The sequence below is a fragment of the Eucyclogobius newberryi genome, unplaced genomic scaffold (assembly GCF_026437365.1).
Source record: "Eucyclogobius newberryi isolate DKJ021-1_F unplaced genomic scaffold, fEucNew1.0.hap1 SCAF_11, whole genome shotgun sequence".
In the NCBI taxonomy this organism is placed as follows: Eukaryota; Metazoa; Chordata; class Actinopteri; order Gobiiformes; family Gobiidae; genus Eucyclogobius; species Eucyclogobius newberryi.
In genome coordinates, this window is record NW_027315735.1 from 792,501 (window position 1) to 813,956 (window position 21,456).

A 21,456-nucleotide genomic window follows, 5' to 3' on the forward strand; every position below is an offset into this window, starting at 1 on the left:
TTTAGGTCTGGGACAATAGCTTTAGGTCTGGGACAATAGCTTTAGGTCTGGGACAATAGCTTTAGGTCCAGGACAATAGCTTTAGGTCTGGGACAATAGCTTTAGGTCTGGGACAATAGCTTTAGGTCTGGGACAATAGCTTTAGGTCCGGGACAATAGCTTTAGGTCCGGGACAATAGCTTTAGGTCTGGGACAATAGCTTTAGGTCTGGGACAATAGCTTTAGGTCTGAGACAATAGCATTAGGTCTGGGACAATAGCTTTAGGTCTGGGACAATAGCTTTAGGTCTGGGACAATAGCTTTACATCTGCATCACGGTGCAATGTGATGTTATTGTGGTTTTATTGCGCACAGATTGAACTGATAGTATGAGGGCCAACAACATATACCAAGGGCCATAGTTTGGACATCCCTGCTACAGCTCTTGCCAATAGCTGGAGGATTAGCCTGTGTGCATGTTTTGGATGTGATGGGAGGAACCGGAGAGGACACCCTGCCCTTGAAATTTCATCTGAAAACATCTTGCTGTGGGGAGAGTAGTAGCCACTCAGACACATGCCCCGTAAATGATGAGCTATGAAAAACAATGTTACTTTACTTTGCGTGACCTCCAGATTTCGCTGGGCTCTGGTGTTGTCAGCGTCGTGAGGGCCCCACGTATCCTCCTGCTTTCATTGAGAAGCACTCAGATGTGACACAGGCTTAATAGCTTTGGCACAGTGCTGGCCGTTTGGAGGAGTTAGCGCTCGTGTCGGGCCGTTCTCTCTTAATTAAAACTTTTCCCGATTGAGACAGAAATGGGAAAATCCTCTTGTTCTTCATTCTTTTCCAAAGCCTTATCTTAGGGAATAATGGAATTCTCAAAAATACGATTGCGAATGGTATTGTATTAAAAGACAAAGTAAATTAAAAGCATCTGGCCTATCATCAAATTAGGTTTTTACATCTGAAAACTATACATATATTTTTGTTGAAGGTCTGTAACCCATTTGTCTTTGTGGAGATGTAAATGTTAGGGCACCATTCATGATATTATTGCATGATATAACATTGTATTTTTGAAGAAAAAGTTGAACTTGCAAGATTAAAAAAAATAAAAAGTGTTCAAAATGATCAAAATCTTCAACATTTCAACACCAGCGATTTCGTATTCCACTCACCGCGTCCTCAGCTCCTGTTGGAAAAGCATATGACATGTTGCAAGTCATCACCTGCAAGAGTTTTTAATCCCGAACGAGCTCTGCCAGTGTGCAAGCCACCAGGAGTCAGCCAAGAAAGCCAGCGGAACGTGACAATGGGGGCCATAGACAGACGGATGAGAGTCGCTCTGTTCACTGACAAGGAGCCGAGCGAGTGCATGGGCCGAGCAGCGGGATTAGACAGCGCTTCCAACAAGAAGACCGTGAATATCGTGGAGTTGTGTTCTAAAAAGCAGGGCAGAATATCTTATTTGGGACACAATGAAATATGCTGACGAGCCAGAGAAAATGTTTGTGAACACACAGTTTTGTATCATTGTTGTTGAAGGATGAAGGATGAATTGTTGTTGAACTTATATTGAAGTGTAATATGCAGATCATCATTTTACATTTGGTACATTGCGAATTGTAATATTGATCTAAAACACTCGAGCCTTAGTTGCAGGACAATACAACACAAAAAGAATGAAGAAACACTGTTGTAACAAGGTTAAACCCTCATTAAAGTTTAATAAGTCCCCTTTGCATTTTCATTTTGGTGCCTGGTAAATCCCTTCTGAACTTTGGCAGAGAATAGTATAGACTGTAGTAGCATGTCGTATGTATGTAGCATGTCGTATGTATGTAGCATGTCGTATGTATGTAGCATGTCGTATGTATGTAGCATGTCGTATGTATGTAGCATGTCGTATGTATGTAGCATGTCGTATGTATGTAGCATGTCGTATGTATGTAGTTTGTCGTATGGACTGGCCAGGCATGGTATTGAGTATCGGCTCTAATCTAGGAAAATGCTCAGGGAATGATTTCAGGGTGACCATACCTGCCCATACCTGCTGGTCAATGCCCCATCTCATCAGAGCGTTGGGTTGGAACCTCTGCTGTTGTGTCCTGTTGTGTCAAGACACTTCATACACATTACCCTGCAAAAAACTATTGTCTTTGTTATGTGTTTGTATCTATAAAGTATGTATTAATGTGTTTTTTGGAATATGTGTGAATAGGCTCGTGATCAGATGATAATGTATCGCTCCAGGGAGAGAGTAGGCGGAGACTGATTTCAGTATTCAGTCACACACACACACACACACACACCGGATCAAACAGTGCAGCATTATTAGTGAAGCGACATGAAGAGAGAGTCCAGCACATTCACCTCCACCCAAAGTCCACCAATGTTCTTGAGTAACCCACAGTTGAGTTACTAATAGATAAGTCTGTTCAAGGTGATGCACAATTCATACACAAGGCAATTCAAAGTTCTTCAAACGACAGGAAAGAAAATGTATTACAATCACAAAGACATGACAGAAATCACAAAACCTTCATTTCTATTCATTCAATCTAACAATTTTGCTGACATGAATCATACATTTTGTCCGTGCTTAGTGATCCGCCTGATGGAAAACCACGTCTATTGGACCACACTGGCCCACACTCCAGACTCTCTCTCACAGATGTGTGTTGAGTGTGTGTGGTGGAGTTTATCTGGGCTGCAGGAGCCCCCTACCGGCCCCGGATGTAGATGCGATTCGTTCTTGTGATAGTCTGTAGGCTCTAGACCTGCTCCTTAGCCGGGAAACCTGGCCTGTACATGTCTCAAACACACTGACAGTCTTTTCCATGACCACGGGATTTGTCTTTCCACATGGTTATTCCAGAAATGAGAAGTCGTTCACTACATCAGCTGGGTGTGCATACCATGTAGCTGAAAGATCATCAACCATGCAGCAGTTCTCCAGCAGGAGGCTCGTACCTTTGCTTAGTTGATTCCATGGTTATGGTTACACTATTGTTGACATCATCCAAATTTAGTTCCAAAACACACATATTGCCACTAACAAAATACATTGCTGACAGTGCCATGGTCGGACGTGTCGTAACTCTCCACACAGCTGACAACTTGTGGAAGAATAATTGGCTTGTGGCCGTATGGATTAGCCCTGATTTTGGAAAGACTCGAATGCTGGCGCTGCATAAAAGCTCCGTGCTCCTCCCGCCTGCTGTTAACCTGATGAGCTCAGCAATATCAAGGCCAAACGGAGAAACCTCCAGGACTCCTTTGCCTTTAGAATTCCACATGAACGGGCCGGTACTCTGAGTGGAAAATGTGACTCGATGGTGGAATAATTGCTCGCCTCTTATCACGGTGAAATAATAGGTCCGCTGACAATTAGCTAATGGGATTCATATGAATGTTTCATGTGCGGAAGGCTTTGAATGCAGGCAGCGGTGGATCAGATATGATTGTAATCTGTAGAAACAAATAGGGTTTTAGAGGAGCGTAATGCCATTGTGTTAAGCTTAAGAAATAGTGGAGAACATTCTGTAAGGTCTTTAGGCTGAACGATGGATAATGTGAGGAACTGAATGACAAATGTGAGAATTCTATGGATGTGACATTGGAAATGATTAAAATTATGTTATTGGTGTAGAATAAAGACACCTTCATCTATTTTTAGTTTGGTAAAGACACAGTTGACATCTATTTCATACATATATTATAACAAATAATGAATTCCAAACTAAATCAAATTTGAAATGACATGAATTATAGGATTCTGTTCTGGGCAGTTTTGAGAGATTTAGGCTTAAAATTCTGACCACTCAGAGAGCTCAATAAAATGGGTAAATTATGGTTTACCTATAAAAAGGCAGCAAAATCTTGATGAAGTGTATAGAGGTTATTCGGGAACAGGAAGACAGTATGAATAGCTCAATTTTGACAAAAACAATAGAACTCTTTAACACATTTTCAAGCATCCTCAATTTTGAAACATAGAACAAAAGAAGCAAAACAAGAATAAAGAAAAGTGGTAGATTAATTTGATCCCATTTTTTAGGGGTTCGTATAATATTACTGTGAATCCAAATAAACAATGCAGTCGTGATCTGTCATGATTCCTGGAAGTCTTCACCTATTATTCTAACTCCTTATGTCAGCAACTCATGTCGGCCATATTTTGTGCACACAGGGAAATTACTCATTAGATTAATTACATTAGAGAACACATATGTTCCGCTCAATAAGGCTGATTAACTCACATGTGGTCAATATGGGTTTACAAGCAACATGTCAATCTGCTGACCCCGGTGCTATGTTAGCGTAACAACCTGCATGCTAAGGGCTACTACCACTTTCCCTGTGCTTCAGCTCAGCATGTAATAAATGTCAAAAATATTCAGAGTATAGAGCCACCTGCATAGAGGTCATGAATTATTGAACATGAGTGGTGCAGAGTCAACACTATAGGCCTGCAATAGGATTATTTGGATTATGTCATGCAAATGGGAAATGATGCAAGCGAAGACATTTTACAACATCTCTTGAGACATCCAAAATCATGAGAACATCTCGGCCTCAAGTATAGTGCCTTGGGGTCCTTAAAAAATATATATTTTAAGTGTGTTGTGAAAATGTAAAATGATACAAGCAAATACATTTCTTAGGACAAATATATTATAAGTTTTCTCTTCAGACATTAACAATCATGAGAACTTCATAGAGCTGAGTATAGTGTCTTGGGGTTTCTCAAAAGTATATTTGAAAAATATACAATGCAATCGTCTGTTTTTAATGCCAGAATATCACCAAAAATATTGTGGGGAACCTATTTTACCACACATAATATTTCCAAACAGTCAACAATGCAGATAACTATCAAATACATATCTTAAAATATATATAACTTCTATTTACTTATAATTAATACATTGGTTGTCAGTGGTGTGGAAAACCAATGATGTATACTTTGTTTGTCATTTGCAAACATTTAGGATATCACCAGTATTATTCACTGATTGTACCGAGATGAAGTCAATATTCCATATTCCACATAATGCATGGTGTCACTCCAAAGCTTCTTGCTGGTAGAGCAGCGCTGGTAGTGAGTCACAGCTTATTCTTACTGGAGGAGGGCTAACATGGATTCAGAACATGTCAAACAAAAGCTATCACTCTTCAAGCTAGTGCAGTGCCAACGCTTGCACGCATGAAGCGTTCATGTTTTGGTGAATTTGCACATGGGTAATGCTATTAGAGGGTAAGGGTGAAAGTTAAATGTTTAATGCACAGATGGGTGTACAGCAGAGTAGATCCTCACAGTGGATACAACAGCTCCCTGGTTGGAGCTTAAAGAGAGCAGCCTGTTAGTAATGACAAGAGTGAGGGAGCTACGCAGGGGTTGGATGTATGAAGTTAATGGCTTAAAGGAACATTATGTGGGGGAAAAGTGCAATGTATACATATAACAGAACAATAAAATGGTTTGTATAAAACAATTGAATAGAGATGGAATAGATAGAATATTATCTACCAAATGCAAAACATGGTTTAAAGTCTTCAACATTTTCTAGCCTACAAGAAAAGAGCCATTAAATAAGCACTTAATATTAAAATGTTATGTTGGTGAATATGTGTTTATTTAATTGCTATGTGATTACTAGGGATGGGGAAAGATCTGATGCCACAAAAGATAAAATTGTGGAGTTTGATCTAGTGAGATTTGTATTGGCTTGGACAAATACTTTGGGTTGAATGCTGGTGAGTGATACTATTCGAAGAGCACAAAAACATAGTGGTACAATGAAAACAAAATGATGAAAATGAAAAAAAAATGAACAAATCACACAAAAAAACGTGTGAGCTGAACAGCACCGTTTATTTCCTCTCAATGTTGATGCGTCTTGCTCTGGTAGACCTATTTTTGTGCCTCATTTATTAAGCACAGTATTTCAACTTTCTAAATAAATGAATAAATCACAGATGATAAAGCGATGTTTTCAAGCAAAAAATGATTCAGTTTGTGGATGACAAAATGATTATCTTTGGTGATTCATGCTTGTTCTTCGGGTTTGTGCATTATGATTACATGAACATCTGCCTAACTCGCTCAGAAGCATTCAAAGTTCACCTCTGCTTACCTAAACTCACCAAACTGTTTCAGTAACAATCCTTTTCTCCTTCTCTTCGCAGTTTGTTCACAATTCTCGAGAGGAGTGTACGCCATTTTTGGATTCTACGATAAGAAGTCGGTGAACACCATCACGTCGTTCTGTGGGACTTTGCATGTCTCCTTCATAACGCCCAGTTTCCCTCTGGATGGGACCCAGCAGTTCATCATCCAGATGAGGCCAGACATCAAGGGCCCGCTTCTCAGCCTCATCGAGTACTACAAATGGGACAAGTTTGCATATCTGTACGACAGCGACAGAGGTAAGAGACAAACCAAAACAAAAGAATTGCACGGGGCCTAGGATAATACCATGAGGTACTCCAAAAGTTAACATTTTGGAAACATTTTGGGGGGGGAAATTGTTAATAGGAACGAAAATCCCGCACACTGTCTAACTTGCAAGTGACATTTTATTTACAGATAAGGAGGCAATGTTTCGGCAACTGGGCCTTCGTCAGGCAAATGGGTGGAAAAATTGTTAAAATATGCAATTGTCAGCAAAATGTCTGAATAAAAAGATCAGAAAAAGTATAAATGTGAAGAATTCTACTGAGAAATGTATAGAACCACAATATATAGGATTAGTTTTAAACATAATAAAGGTTAACAACAGGTTTTTGTTATTAGTGTTGGTGAATTTATTTAAAATTTCCGGGTTAATAAAGCCAGATCTAGGGATTAACCTGCTTGGTCTCTTCTGTAAGGTAGCTGTAATTTCGTCTGTTTCCTTGTGTCTTTTTTGTTAATTATGAATGTTTGGGTGAATATTTTAATAGCTTGATTTCTAAAAAGAGTGTTACGTATTGGCCTTTCAGACAATATTTTCTAGCAAACCCTCTCATAAACGTAGTGCATGTGGGTTCAGGTGTAGTCTAGCTGAGTTCCCGTTGGTCGATGAAAAGTGGCCTGTCACATGTTATCACCAGTAGCACCTGCTGTGTCCAGAGTGTTTGCGGTAACATGAAGAAGAGTGGGCAGAGAGTGAGCAGAGGCGATGCTCCCTGCAGCTGTTCACATTACCTCTCACACTAGTCCGCCTCTCTCTCCCTCTCCTGTTTGAATTGTGTGTGTCTGTGTAAACATACAAGCCCTTCCAGGTCGCACATACTGTAGCTCCAAGCTGCTTCCGTGACAAACCTATATATGCAGTCTGTGACTTGGAGATTACAATTAAACTTGTGATGGGTAAACTGGAACTTATGTCATGCCATTTTTGACTGGTAATTGTGAAGCAGTTTCTTTAGGAAAAAAAGTAGGTTGTGGTTCCATTTCCAAGTACTTCCAGAGCATATAGTCTTTGATCGAGGCTGTAATGCTTTAAAAATGAACTTGAGCCACTAACGATGTGATTCAATGAGGAGGAATTCCATCTGATTAAACACTACAGTAGATTAAGTGGATCTTGAGCATCCTCTCTTAATTTGTAGGACATTATCATCAGAATGTGGCAGAGATTAAATTGGCTGCAAAGATGGGAAGACAAAAACAGACTATTTAATCGTGCATATTTATATTAAAGCATGCATCATCTTCCTTAAAGACCTTAAAAGCTGGTCAGTGCTTTTCCCTCCCAGCACAGAGACAGTAGGAATTGCTTGATGCAGGCACACTTTTAGATTTAAAGTTATTAAATGTTTGAATAATGTCAGATCATAGAAACAGAAATGGGAATTGATGAACTAAAATCCTAACAAGCCCGAACATGACCAGCCGAGTGACCAAGAGTAACTTCTGACACATCCAAGAAGAAGAAACCTCCCTGATGAAAACAAACCATTGAATTTATAGGAAATAGCGGCTTTATTCCCCACGTTTCAACAGAAACACAGACTTAAGGTGTTATATTGTACCAAATACAGACGTGAAGACAAGGAGAAAAATGAAGAAGTCCAACAGCCCAAGCCTGTACAAAAACACCTTCATACCCCAATCTATCGACATTGTATACAGTGTAAAAGTGATGTAATATTTGTTACCGCATTAACATATTCACTCCAGTCCTTGCATCCACTTTGTCAGACAAAACAACCATCTTTCTCCAATGTCCCACTAAACTCTCCAGCAGCTGTCGTTTGTCCTCATGTTCTTCCCCTCCCTGACCTGCTGTCCCACTGTACGCCGGCGACGCCTCCTGCATATTTCAGCGGCGCATGGCTGTCTAATTAGGTCAGTGTGATCGGCTCATTCCCATGGCAACCGGAGCGACAGAGAGATGCGAGGAGGAGAGGGACAAGAAGATGGGGAGATGATGCAAGTTCATGTGGGGGAGTTTCTCAGGCGCTGGTGTTGATGAATTTGATTGGCACGTTGAGATTAATGGCTGGAGAGGGAGCGCGGGGGCTTTATTAGATGATGGATGTGTGTGTGTGGGTGGAAAAGCCAATCAAAAGTTTGCATTCGTGCAAAATGTTGACTCACCGAGAGAGCAGGAGCTGCAGAGGAGGTTATGAAAAGGCACCAGGTGTGTTGTAGTTAGGAAAACGGATTGAACGACAATAAAGGAATGGAAATACAGTAATGAAGTACTGGCAGAGGTTGGGTAGGGTAGTCAAGAAGTGTATACGCACGGTTGCATGAAAAATAGTATTACTGAAGTACAAATTGGTGATACGGGAAGTTACATGTAATTGTAATCAACTGGATTTGGCTGTGGACCTTTTAGTTGGTTAGTCGATGAATCAGTCGATGGTGTTTTGGTCGATATTTCTGGTAGTCAACTAATACATTTAGGAGGATTTTAAAGGATTAACAGCAGAAATGATTAATTTATCTCGCGATTTGTTAGAGTTATGAGTTTAATCGTCCTTTTTACAGTTTACTAGTCTTGCCAGTACACTCTACTCCAGATGACATCATTTTGCATAATCATTGTATGGTAGCTGTTCAAATCAAACAATATTTCATTTGGCATAAGAATAGAGGCTTATATAGATGTGTAGATTCACTCACTTGTAATAATTGTAAATATTCTACAGCCTAATTCTAAGCCTTCTATCCACAGCATCTCATCAGCGCTTCCCTCACAAATACCTGCAGGCTTGATCATTTACTATGAATACACAAGTACAGCTTGAGAGAATGTAGTAGTAATGTAGACCACAGATGAAAACAATAACCTGAAGCTATGACATTAAAGAACATATAAGCTCCCTTTATTGGGTTGGCTTACATTATGTTTATTTATGAGCTCCGTTGCTATAGTTTTGCCTTGTCTTGTGCATGAAGCCGTTACGTCTACTAGAAGCCTTTTGATCATTGGGCACTAAGTTAAGCTGCTGCAGTCAAAACAGTACAGCCAAACCGATTGTAAAACAGAAGAATCATGAGTAATGTTTGTTGACCAAATGACAAAATCCTTCTAGCTTTATTTTAGACTCAACAAGATCCAGATAAAACATGTAAAAATAGAGAAAAGACAAAACATCAAACTAACAGCTTATGTCTTCAAGCTTTCAACCGTCGGATTATGCAGATTTCACCTCAAAATACAAACCTGCATTTTCCCCCATTCTTAAAAAGATCTTTAGAACAATCTTGTCGGCACCGTGCTGCTAATTTGCCATTTTCACTCCCTTCTGTTGCCAGCAGAGGGTGCCAGGGATCTAATCCAAGCATTCTTATAATCATTTAAACTTTGAATGTATAGTTTATTGTAATTTTATTGTATATTGTTTTATTATCTTGACACTTGTCAATCAATGGTCCATCCATCCATCTTCTGGCCCGGGTCGCGAGATCCCGAGGCGTTCCCAGGCCAGCCAAGAGACGCAATGTGTTAATAATGTGAATAAAACTCTGTTTATATTTTTGATGAATATACACTTCATCAGATATATACCTGGAGTTGTATTTTGCGTCATTCACGCGCGTTTCATCAACCTATACATGAGTGCTCGTTTGAATTTTCTCCTGCGCAGTTTTCATGTCTATAAACTATCACCAAACTCCTTATGTGGTCAAATTGTGTTCACAGCGAGCACATTGCTTTGTTAGCCTAGGGGCTTTTTAGGCAGGTGCAGGTGCAGGTGCAGGTACAGGTGCAGGTGCAGGTGCAGGTGCAGGTGCAGGTGCAGGTGCAGGTGCAGGTGCAGGTGCAGGTGCAGGTGCAGGTGCAGGTGCAGGTGCAGGTGCAGGTAAAGCTTAGGTCACCCTGTGTCATCCCTCAGCACAACTCTGTGGGAACGTGGCTCTGAGCTACAACCAACATATGGCCCGTTCTACAGAGGAAGAGGAGGGGCTTAATGTGCCATTCAAATATGAATTGCAAAGTGCAGTTTGGAAATGCATAGTGATGATGATAAAAGCTGAATTATTGTCTTTCTTGCTTTTACTTATCACTTCTGAGTCTTATGCAACCAGAAAATAGATGTGAAATAGGGTCAAGAAGCTAAATAATGAATTGAAAAACTTCCAAACCCAGAATTTTTTGCTACATACTTATAATTACATGTCATTATTTGTGAGAAAATAAAAGATGAACCATGTTTGGAAATGTTGAGCAATTGTTTAAAAGTTAATTTAAAGCTAAGACTTAACAATTTTGTAATAAGGAGATTGGATTGCAACCAATAGATATTGTGTTATAGATTTCAAATCAGTTGCTATGACTCGATTTGAACTGTAATGCCTTGGTCTGTGGGGCTTTGGTGAATCTTCAAATGTTGATGTGATTGTGAGACGTTTGAGTTCTCTGAATTGAGTTTGAAGCATTATCAATGTAGAAAGGCCGAACGTCAAGAAGAGAATCGAACAAAACGACACAACAGCGGAACAAGTCGAACAATCAAACTTTTGTCAAATCCAGCACAGACATCTTTCCCTCTGCACCTATTTATTTTTTCAAAACCGAAATATTGCCACAAAAACAGATTGAAGTGTGTTAATCGGCGTCATTGTGTTTGTTATGGTGTGCTGTCCTGTGATTGGTGGTTCGGGCCTAATCACAAAAGCAGCAGTCGAGGCAGTCGAGGTGCTGGCTCATTTATTCAAGCAGGAGCTGGAGATAAGTTCATTTTAGGTGTAGCCATCAAAACGCTGCTTCCACTGGCTCAGACTGGTATTGCAGCTCTGTCCCCGGTCTTCCTCTGGCCCCCCACACACCCATCACAGGCCCCCTTCGCACACACACCCATCACAGGCCCCCTTCGCCCACACACCCATCACAGGCCCCCTTCGCACACACACCCATCACAGGCCCCCTTCGCCCACACACCCATCACAGGCCCCCTTCGCCCACACACCCATCACAGGCCCCCTTCGCACACACACCCATCACGGGCCCCCTTCGCACACACACCCATCACAGGCCCCCTTCGCCCACACACCCATCACAGGCCCCCTTCGCCCACACACCCATCACAGGCCCCCTTCGCACACACACCCATCACAGGCCCCCTTCGCCCACACACCCATCACAGGCCCCCTTCGCACACACACCCATCACGGGCCCCCTTCGCACACACACCCATCACAGGCCCCCTTCGCCCACACACCCATCACAGGCCCCCTTCGCCCACACACCCATCACGGGCCCCCTTCGCCCACACACCCATCACAGGCCCCCTTCGCACACACACCCATCACAGGCCCCCTTCGCCCACACACCCATCACAGGCCCCCTTCGCCCACACACCCATCACAGGCCCCCTTCGCACACACACCCATCACAGGCCCCCTTCGCCCACACACCCATCACAGGCCCCCTTCGCACACACACCCATCACGGGCCCCCTTCGCCCACACACCCATCACAGGCCCCCTTCGCCCACACACCCATCACAGGCCCCCTTCGCACACACACCCATCACGGGCCCCCTTCGCACACACACCCATCACAGGCCCCCTTCGCCCACACACCCATCACAGGCCCCCTTCGCCCACACACCCATCACAGGCCCCCTTCGCACACACACCCATCACAGGCCCCCTTCGCCCACACACCCATCACGGGCCCCCTTCGTCCACACACCCATCACAGGCCCCCTTCGCACACACACCCATCACAGGCCCCCTTCGCCCACACACCCATCACAGGCCCCCTTCGCCCACACACCCATCACGGGCCCCCTTCGCCCACACACCCATCACAGGCCCCCTTCGCACACACACCCATCACAGGCCCCCTTCGCCCACACACCCATCACAGGCCCCCTTCGCACACACACCCATCACAGGCCCCCTTCGCCCACACACCCATCACAGGCCCCCTTCGCACACACACCCATCACAGGCCCCCTTCGCCCACACACCCATCACAGGCCCCCTTCGCACACACACCCATCACAGGCCCCCTTCGCACACACACCCATCACAGGCCCCCTTCGCCCACACACCCATCACAGGCCCCCTTCCCCCACACACCCATCACAGGCCCCCTTCGCACACACACCCATCACGGGCCCCCTTCGCCCACACACCCATCACAGGCCCCCTTCGCACACACACCCATCACAGGCCCCCTTCGCCCACACACCCATCACAGGCCCCCTTCGCACACACACCCATCACAGGCCCCCTTCGCACACACACCCATCACAGGCCCCCTTCGCCCACACACCCATCACAGGCCCCCTTCGCCCACACACCCATCACAGGCCCCCTTCGCCCACACACCCATCACAGGCCCCCTTCGCACACACACCCATCACAGGCCCCCTTCGCACACACACCCATCACAGGCCCCCTTCGCACACACACCCATCACAGGCCCCCTTCGCCCACACACCCATCACAGGCCCCCTTCGTACACACACCCATCACAGGCCCCCTTCGCACACACACCCATCACGGGCCCCCTTCGCCCACACACCCATCACAGGCCCCCTTCGCACACACACCCATCACAGGCCCCCTTCGCCCACACACCCATCACAGGCCCCCTTCGCACACACACCCATCACAGGCCCCCTTCGCACACACACCCATCACAGGCCCCCTTCGCCCACACACCCATCACAGGCCCCCTTCGCACACACACCCATCACAGGCCCCCTTCGCACACACACCCATCACAGGCCCCCTTCGCCCACACACCCATCACAGGCCCCCTTCGCACACACACCCATCACAGGCCCCCTTCGCCCACACACCCATCACGGGCCCCCTTCGCCCACACACCCATCACAGGCCCCCTTCGCACACACACCCATCACGGGCCCCCTTCGCCCACACACCCATCACAGGCCCCCTTCGCACACACACCCATCACAGGCCCACTTCGCCCACACACCCATCACGGGCCCCCTTCGCCCACACACCCATCACAGGCCCCCTTCGCACACACACCCATCACAGGCCCCCTTCGCCCACACACCCATCACAGGCCCCCTTCCCCCACACACCCATCACAGGCCCCCTTCGCCCACACACCCATCACAGGCCCCCTTCGCACACACACCCATCACAGGCCCCCTTCGCCCACACACCCATCACAGGCCCCCTTCGCACACACACCCATCACAGGCCCCCTTCGCCCACACACCCATCACAGGCCCCCTTCCCCCACACACCCATCACAGGCCCCCTTCGCACACACACCCATCACGGGCCCCCTTCGCCCACACACCCATCACAGGCCCCCTTCGCACACACACCCATCACAGGCCCCCTTCGCCCACACACCCATCACAGGCCCCCTTCGCACACACACCCATCACAGGCCCCCTTCGCACACACACCCATCACAGGCCCCCTTCGCCCACACACCCATCACAGGCCCCCTTCGTACACACACCCATCACAGGCCCCCTTCGCACACACACCCATCACAGGCCCCCTTCGCCCACACACCCATCACAGGCCCCCTTCCCCCACACACCCATCACAGGCCCCCTTCGCCCACACACCCATCACAGGCCCCCTTCGTACACACACCCATCACAGGCCCCCTTCGCCCACACACCCATCACAGGCCCCCTTCGTACACACACCCATCACAGGCCCCCTTCGCCCACACACCCATCACAGGCCCCCTTCGCCCACACACCCATCACAGGCCCCCTTCGCACACACACCCATCACAGGCCCCCTTCGCCCACACACCCATCACAGGCCCCCTTCGCCCACACACCCATCACAGGCCCCCTTCGCACACACACCCATCACAGGCCCCCTTCCCCCACACACCCATCACAGGCCCCCTTCGCACACACACCCATCACAGGCCCCCTTCGCACACACACCCATCACAGGCCCCCTTCGCCCACACACCCATCACAGGCCCCCTTCGCACACACACCCATCACGGGCCCCCTTCCCCCACACACCCATCACAGGCCCCCTTCGCACACACACAGACGTACACATCGGCGTTATCTTCTTGTCTTCATAGAGACAGAGACACTGGATGCTATACCATGCAACATTGCTGGCAAAACAACATCTCTATGGAGACAAGAGGAGACTTACCCCGATAGTTAGTGATATCTAGGTACTGTAGATATGCGTGCACGCTTCAGACACTCTGATTTAGTTGCAAGATGTTGTTTGTGTCACTTGTTCCTTGTATCCTTGGACATAATATCGTTTAGCTCTTGTTTCCGCTTCGATTACTGGTGCAAAACGCCAACTCTCCATACACGACTTCACATATGCCACAATTAAAGGTTGAATGAGAGGAAATATTATGCAATTATCACAACTGCTGAGGGTGGACTTCACAGGGAAAGCACTTTGCCTTTGTCCTTGCTTTATCTTGACTGCAGAATCTAATTATAGCATGTAATAGGCATTGATGAAACCGTCATTTTATAAACAGGCCGTAACGACCCCGCTGTAATTATGAAGTATCGTTCAGTCAGATTAAAGTGCAAGTGGCCATTTTCCTTCCCGCTCCTATAGGATTGATTCCATGCATAATTGTATACAGGAGGACTCTTTTATCAAATGTCGTGGTTTAAAGGAGCAGGGATCGATAGGAAGAGAGCGATTCGGCAGGGGAGCATTACACAGAGTTACACCAGTTTTAATTACACCTTGGGAGTGACGGAAATGGCTTGTTGGAAATCTATCAGCAAAGTCTCTGTAAGGTGTGAGCTGGCGCTGCTATTTGGTGGTGGAGCACAAATGGTTGATTTAAGGTGCCCTGTGTGATAACCTCCATCACCAACTATTTCTTCTGAACTATTTATAATACAACTATAGACTGATCCTGACTGCAGGTTCTGATAAGAGGAAGAAGAAGACCTGTTACATTTGTTTGATTTCTGCCCATATTTTGTACAGTCTTGGTTACAGTCAATGGGTTTTCTTTTGAATTTACCGTACTCCCAGGAATAAAATGTCTGTTTTTGAGGGGAATGATATACCTTTTTTTTTAATACGTGAAATATAAAACATTGACCATTTTTAGAGCTGAGACAGTTTATGATTGCAAGGTTTTAAAATCTCAAGTCATTATGAGTATTTTTCAAGGAAGAATCATTAAAACAGAATCAGAATCAGAGGTTTATTGCCATCGTCAATGAACAAAATTCACAAACATGGGAACTTGTCTTTGTGATTCGATGCAACATAAAACAATAAAACAATGAACAATGAATACGTCACATAAAAGTAAAAAAATATCCATATCAGAACAGAACATCCACTAGAAAAGTCACATACGCCAAGTTTCCACTGGTTCGATTTGGTCTCGATTGGTACGGTCCAAATGCATATCCGCTGTCTTCAAGTTTTTGTAAGTCCCTTTAATGGTTAAATATGTATTTCTGGCGCGTTTGAAGTGTCTGCTCTGACAGGGGCAGGCATGGTTGACATTTAAGGGGCAGGTGCTGAACCATGAAAAAAGAGCACTTTTCCACTTTGCTTAAAATGAACTGATGCACCGCGTGTAAGATGTATCCAATACGTTTACTCTTCTCTAGAAATGACTTTTAGATTTGTGGTTGAAAAAGTTCTAGCAGTAAAGCTATGTGCTTTGTGTGCCTAATGGGACTGATACAAAACAATATCATAAAAAACTTGGGAGTTACATCATGTGTATATGTCACTGCGATAACTGGCACTATTGAATTCATACATGTTTTATCATCAGCTGCTTTGCTCATAAAATCTTGAAGAAGAGGCAGATTGTCAAAAAATGAAAACTGGCCAAACACTTAAGTATAAAACCTTTATGTACTCCAAACTGTATACCGTCTTTGATTTTGCTAAGTAACGATATTCTATCCTGGTCTTCTTCTCTGGCCCTCATCAACTCCAGGTTCGCTTTAGGAAAAACGCCACAAAGAACGTGGAGTCAGCCAAGAAAAGGAGGCTTTCCCCCCCTAAAGCCCATTATGGTGTTAAGAACAGTTGATTTGGTTAAGGTTAGAGCTTTGGAACAGGTTTGCTAACCAGATCTCGACAGAACTGCGTTGGGGGGTGAAAAAGTGCAGCGTGACGCTAACGTCGAGAGAATGTTGAATCGACAGACACAGCAAAACAAAGAGAGCCCATGTTAGCATTAGCCGCTTCTTGATTATCGAAAAACAGACAGTAGTAGTTTCCTGCTCACTCTAACTTTAAACACGTCTCGTCTTTTAGTGAATTGCTGAGATGAACCAGTCCGTGGACCAAAGCCAGTCAAAACATGGCTATATTGCACCTTTAAATAAAATACTATCGGGTAAGATTGCATTTTGTGTGAAATAGGTTGTGAAATTATTATCCAACCCATTTTATCAGACATTATGAAAGATTGGTACATGTTTGTTTTATAGCGCAAAAAGAAAAGTAATTTAGTTCCAAAGGTGCTTCTCGTCTCCACTTTTAGTTGGTTCAAATGATGACTCACTTCTCACCAAGTTGCAAGAGGAGAGTGCAAAAGCAAAAAAGATCTAGAGGAACTGAAAGGGACATTTTACCACATGTGATAAAGTGTAAAACATAAGCCGGAGCGTCGGAATGTTCCGGTTCTGTATTTTTATTGTGTCTCCTCCCACACGGTGATCAGGTTCAGAGGGAGTGAGTCATCCGGAAGAGCTTTTTACATAAGGCTCAGGCACACACTGTACACATGGCAAGAACGGGAACCATTTAGAAATACAGTGCACAACATTAAGATGTTTAGGAAGAAGAAAATGGAAGAACTGGACTGAACACCATAACTGACGTACGGTCGATGGGAAAAATCACACACCGACTCAACCTGGAAACAGACACACTTTAAATTATTTGGACTAATTGGACAATTATTTTGAAATATTTGTGCCTAAACTTCATGTTTTTTTTGTTGTTTTTTTAATTCTCTGGCCCTGCCCTTGTTAGGCCCGAGCCCCAGCAGGGCGGAGGGCCTATTGCTCCCGCAACGCTGCCGAAGGCAGCGTTGCAACTGTCTGACCCCGTCGCCCCTGGCAAGTACAGTGAACTAGCCCATGCCGAAGGCATGGATCATGCATACTTACTCCTGCTATGACAGAAATAGCAGTCATAGTTGACAACAGCAGCGCGAAGCGCTGCATTACTCAAAAAACCCTCCTGGCATCGTCCCGTACTCGAGAATCCATGCCGCAGGCATGGGCCATGCTTGTATCTGCTCAAATCAATGGAAATCTATGGGGAGTGGGCGCAGCATCCCGACGGAATAGGGAGTGACGAGCGCGTAAGCGCTCGTAATGATGATTCCACCCCATGGCGGCATCGGGAAGGCTTAGAGCTTTCAAACAATGTATAATTTGTTGTTATAGTGGAAACGGCTATATTGTTTTTGCTAAAAATATTATTATTTTTATCATTATTAGGCCCGAGCCCCAGCAGGGCGGAGGGCCTGGCAAGTACAGTGAACTAGGCCATGCCGAAGGCATGGATCATGCATACTTACTCCTGCTATGACAGAAATAGTCAACAATTAGTGAATGGGCGTAGCCCATTCACTAATTGTTGACAACAGCAGCGCGAAGCGCTGCATTCCTCCAAAAACCCTCCTGGCATCGTCCCGTACGCGAGAATCCATGCCGCAGGCATGGGCCATGCTTGTATCTGCTCAAATCAATGGAAATCTATGGGGAGTGGGCGGGGCATCCCGATGGAATAGGGAGTGACGAGCGCGTAAGCGCTCGTAATGATGATTCCACCCCATGGCGGCATCGGGAAGGCTTAGAGCTTTCAAACGATGTATAATTTGTTGTTATAGGGGAAACGGCTATATTGTTTTTGCTAAAAATATTATTATTATTATTTTTCTTGTTCTTCATCGCTTTGATCTCTAATTTGACCCCCTGAACATGCTCAAAAACTCACCAAACTTTGCCCAAAATTCAGAATCGGCGAAAAATTTTGTTTTTTCTGGGCCATTTTTTTTTTCCTAAAAAAATGGCGCGACAGCGCCACCGACAAAAGTCAAAATACATTGCGCCTATGGGAGACGCCCCGAGGTCAACTTTGGCGTAAAGCTACGAAATTCGGGACACGCATTCCTCTCGTGAGGACGAACAAAAAAAATCATTGTGGCCACGCCCCCAGACTTACCCTATGGCCGCCATCTTCCTTTGAAAATGAAAACACGCTGTGTTAGCCATTTTGTTCACGTCAAACTTTGACGAACTCCTCCTAGGGCGTTTTGCCCACCAACTTCAAAATCGGCGTACGTCCTCTGGACAAGTGGGGCATCTAAAGTTATCCAATTTTTTGAGATACCTTTTACGGTCTGTGTGCGGCGCAGCCGCAAAGTTGGACAACTTATTTTGGGATATTGCAGATCTAAAAATTGTTCCCATTTGATCAAAACAAGTCCGATTAGGACCAAATTTGAATCAGTTGTTCAACTTTTTAGTTTGGACCAGTTTATGATGACAAAATTGAAATGGGCGCGATAGCGCCCCCTACAGAGTGACCTTTAAATTAACACTGAAGGTCAAAAATTAGTTTTACTAAAATTTTCTAAACTTTACCCAAAATTCTATTTTGGCGTCCCGATCAAAAAAGCCAATCAGACAAATGCCTTAATTTTTACGGCGTAGTCGTAGCGATGACATAAACCTCCCATGTTATCCCTATGGGAAAACTGCTAAATCTCTCGAATATCCACAGTTTTCTGTTTCACACTTTAACGAACTCCTCCTAGTGCCTTTTTGCCCACCGACCTCAAAATTGGTGTACGTCCTCTAGACAAGTGGGGCATCTAAAGTTATCCAAATTTTAAGGATAACTTTTACGGTTTCTGTGCGACGGAGCCGCAAACGTTTCCCAGAATTCTGACTATTTGGCCTTCAGAGTGGCCTATAAACAATAGAGTTTTTTCCAAATAACATGACATTTTGCACTAAATTCTAATTTGCCATCCTGATCATAAAAGTATGACAGCCAAAGTCATATTTTGTACGGCGTAACCGTAGCGATGACAGAAACATCCCATGTTATCCTTATGGGAAAATCGCAGAATCGCTAAAATCACCACATTTTTACGCTTCACACTTTAACGAACTCCTCCTAGGGCGATTGTCCGATCAAGTTCATATTTGGGGAATATCATCTACACAAATGGGGCATCAAAAGTTATCCATCTTTTGATTCTAAGTGGTACGGTCTCTGTGCGGTGGAGCTGCAAATATACGGTCACAAATGGGAAAAACGCCAAATCTCTGAAATGTTCACATTTATGCTTCACACTTTAACAAACTCCTCCGTGGGCAATTGCTCGATCAAGCTTTACTTTGGGAAATATCATCTACACAAGCGGGGCATCAAAAGTTATCCATATTTATATTCTAAGTGCTACGGTCTCTGTGCGGCGGCGCAGCAAATTTGACTGACACTTGTGTTAATTTACACTGTATTGGCCATGTCCAATGTGTCTCCGTCTGTCAAGTTCTTTTTTAATTCAACACACAATAAGGGCGCCATCTTTATCAAGTCGAAAGCGCAGAGTCGGAAGGCCGGCGGCTCGCGAGGGCCGTTGGATGCCGCTTGCGGCTTTAATATTCTTTCTTCTTTCTTTCTTTCTTCTCGGGACCAACCCCCCTATTTTTCACCCAGTGAACATTGACGAAAAGTCACAAAAATTTGCACACCTCTAAAAATCGTGCCTCTCTACATTCTGGCTATTTCCCTTTTCTAAAATAAAAAAATGTGCGCGTCAGCGCCCCCAAATGTACCAAAAATGCATTGAGAGATAGGAAATGACCCAAAAAAAATCTGATCGTAGAATCATGAAATTTGGCGCAGAGGTAGATGGTGACAAGAGAAGTAAAAATTATTGTTACGGCAACGCCGTCCGCCCAACCAAATGTCGGCCATATTGCTTCAAAAATGGCTAAGCATGACTCGGGAGTTTTTCCAAACGTTGTACTTTTCCGAACTCCTCCCAGGGCGTTGGCCCTAAAAAGCTGAAATTTGGTGAAAATGCTACTGAGGAGTGGGACATCAAAAGTTATTCAAATTACATTGACCCTGTCACGGTCTCTGTGCGGCGAAGCCGCAAACTGTAGCTAGAATTTCAGAAATCTCCCAAATTTAACATTTCTGCCGTTTGCGCAGATAAAGTCCAAATTGCGTCAAATTAGAATCAGTTGTTAAACTCTTTGCCCTAAACCTACTTGAGGTGAAATAAATTAATTTGGCGCCACAGCGCCCCCTACAGATTTTATATTGAGGTTAAATGTTTAGTTTTACGAAATTATATGAAATTTGACTCAAAACTCAATTTTGGCCCCATCAAAAAAGTCAATGAGACCCATGTCATAATTGTTATGGCGTTGCCGTAGCGATGACCGAAACCTTCCATGTTATTCCAATGGGGAAATCGCCAGAACATGTTTACACCTTAGACTTTCACGAACCCCTCCCCCTCAGGGCGTTAGCGCAATTAACTTGAAATTTGGTGAGACTCATCTTCAGGACCATCAAAAGTTATCCACATTTTTATTCAAAGAGTCACGGTGTCTGTGCGGCAAAGCTGCACATTTTGCCAAGAATTCAAAATAAAATTGCTTTTTGATGGTAAAACAAAGGGGAGAAGATGTGACAGCGTCACAGATTCAGCAGTAGGCGTAATAAAAGGACAATTGGGGCGCGTTAGCACCCCCTCCTCTTGCGGCGTGGCGGCGGCGTGGCGAGGGCTGATCATTGCCGCTTGCGGCTATATTTTTTCTTGTTCTTCTTCAGCGCTTTGATCTCTAATTTGACCCCCTGAACATGCTCAAAAACTCACCAAACTTTGCCCAAAATTCAGAATCGGCGAAAAATTTTATTTTTTCTGGGCCATTTTTTTTTTCGTTAAAAAATGGCGCGACAGCGCCACCGACAAAAGTCAAAATACATTGCGCCTATGGGAGACGCCCCGAGGTCAACTTTGGCGTAAAGCTACGAAATTCGGGACACGCATT

The 21,456-nt window shown here is 44.7% G+C and overlaps 1 protein-coding gene across 6 annotated transcripts in view; it reads left to right on the plus strand.

Annotated features, from left to right (window-relative positions):
• Positions 1 to 21,456, plus strand: part of gria2b (glutamate receptor, ionotropic, AMPA 2b) — a 128,775-nt gene that overhangs the window by 63,629 nt on the left and 43,690 nt on the right. For all 6 annotated transcript variants that reach the window (XR_011924505.1, XR_011924506.1, XM_072434689.1 and 3 more), the window contains exon 3: positions 6,175 to 6,414. Coding sequence is in view for 4 of the 6 variants with exons in the window: in XM_072434689.1 (XP_072290790.1) it covers positions 6,175 to 6,414 (240 nt within the window). In the remaining 2 variants the exon portion in view is untranslated. The remainder of the gene's footprint in view (positions 1 to 6,174; positions 6,415 to 21,456) is intronic.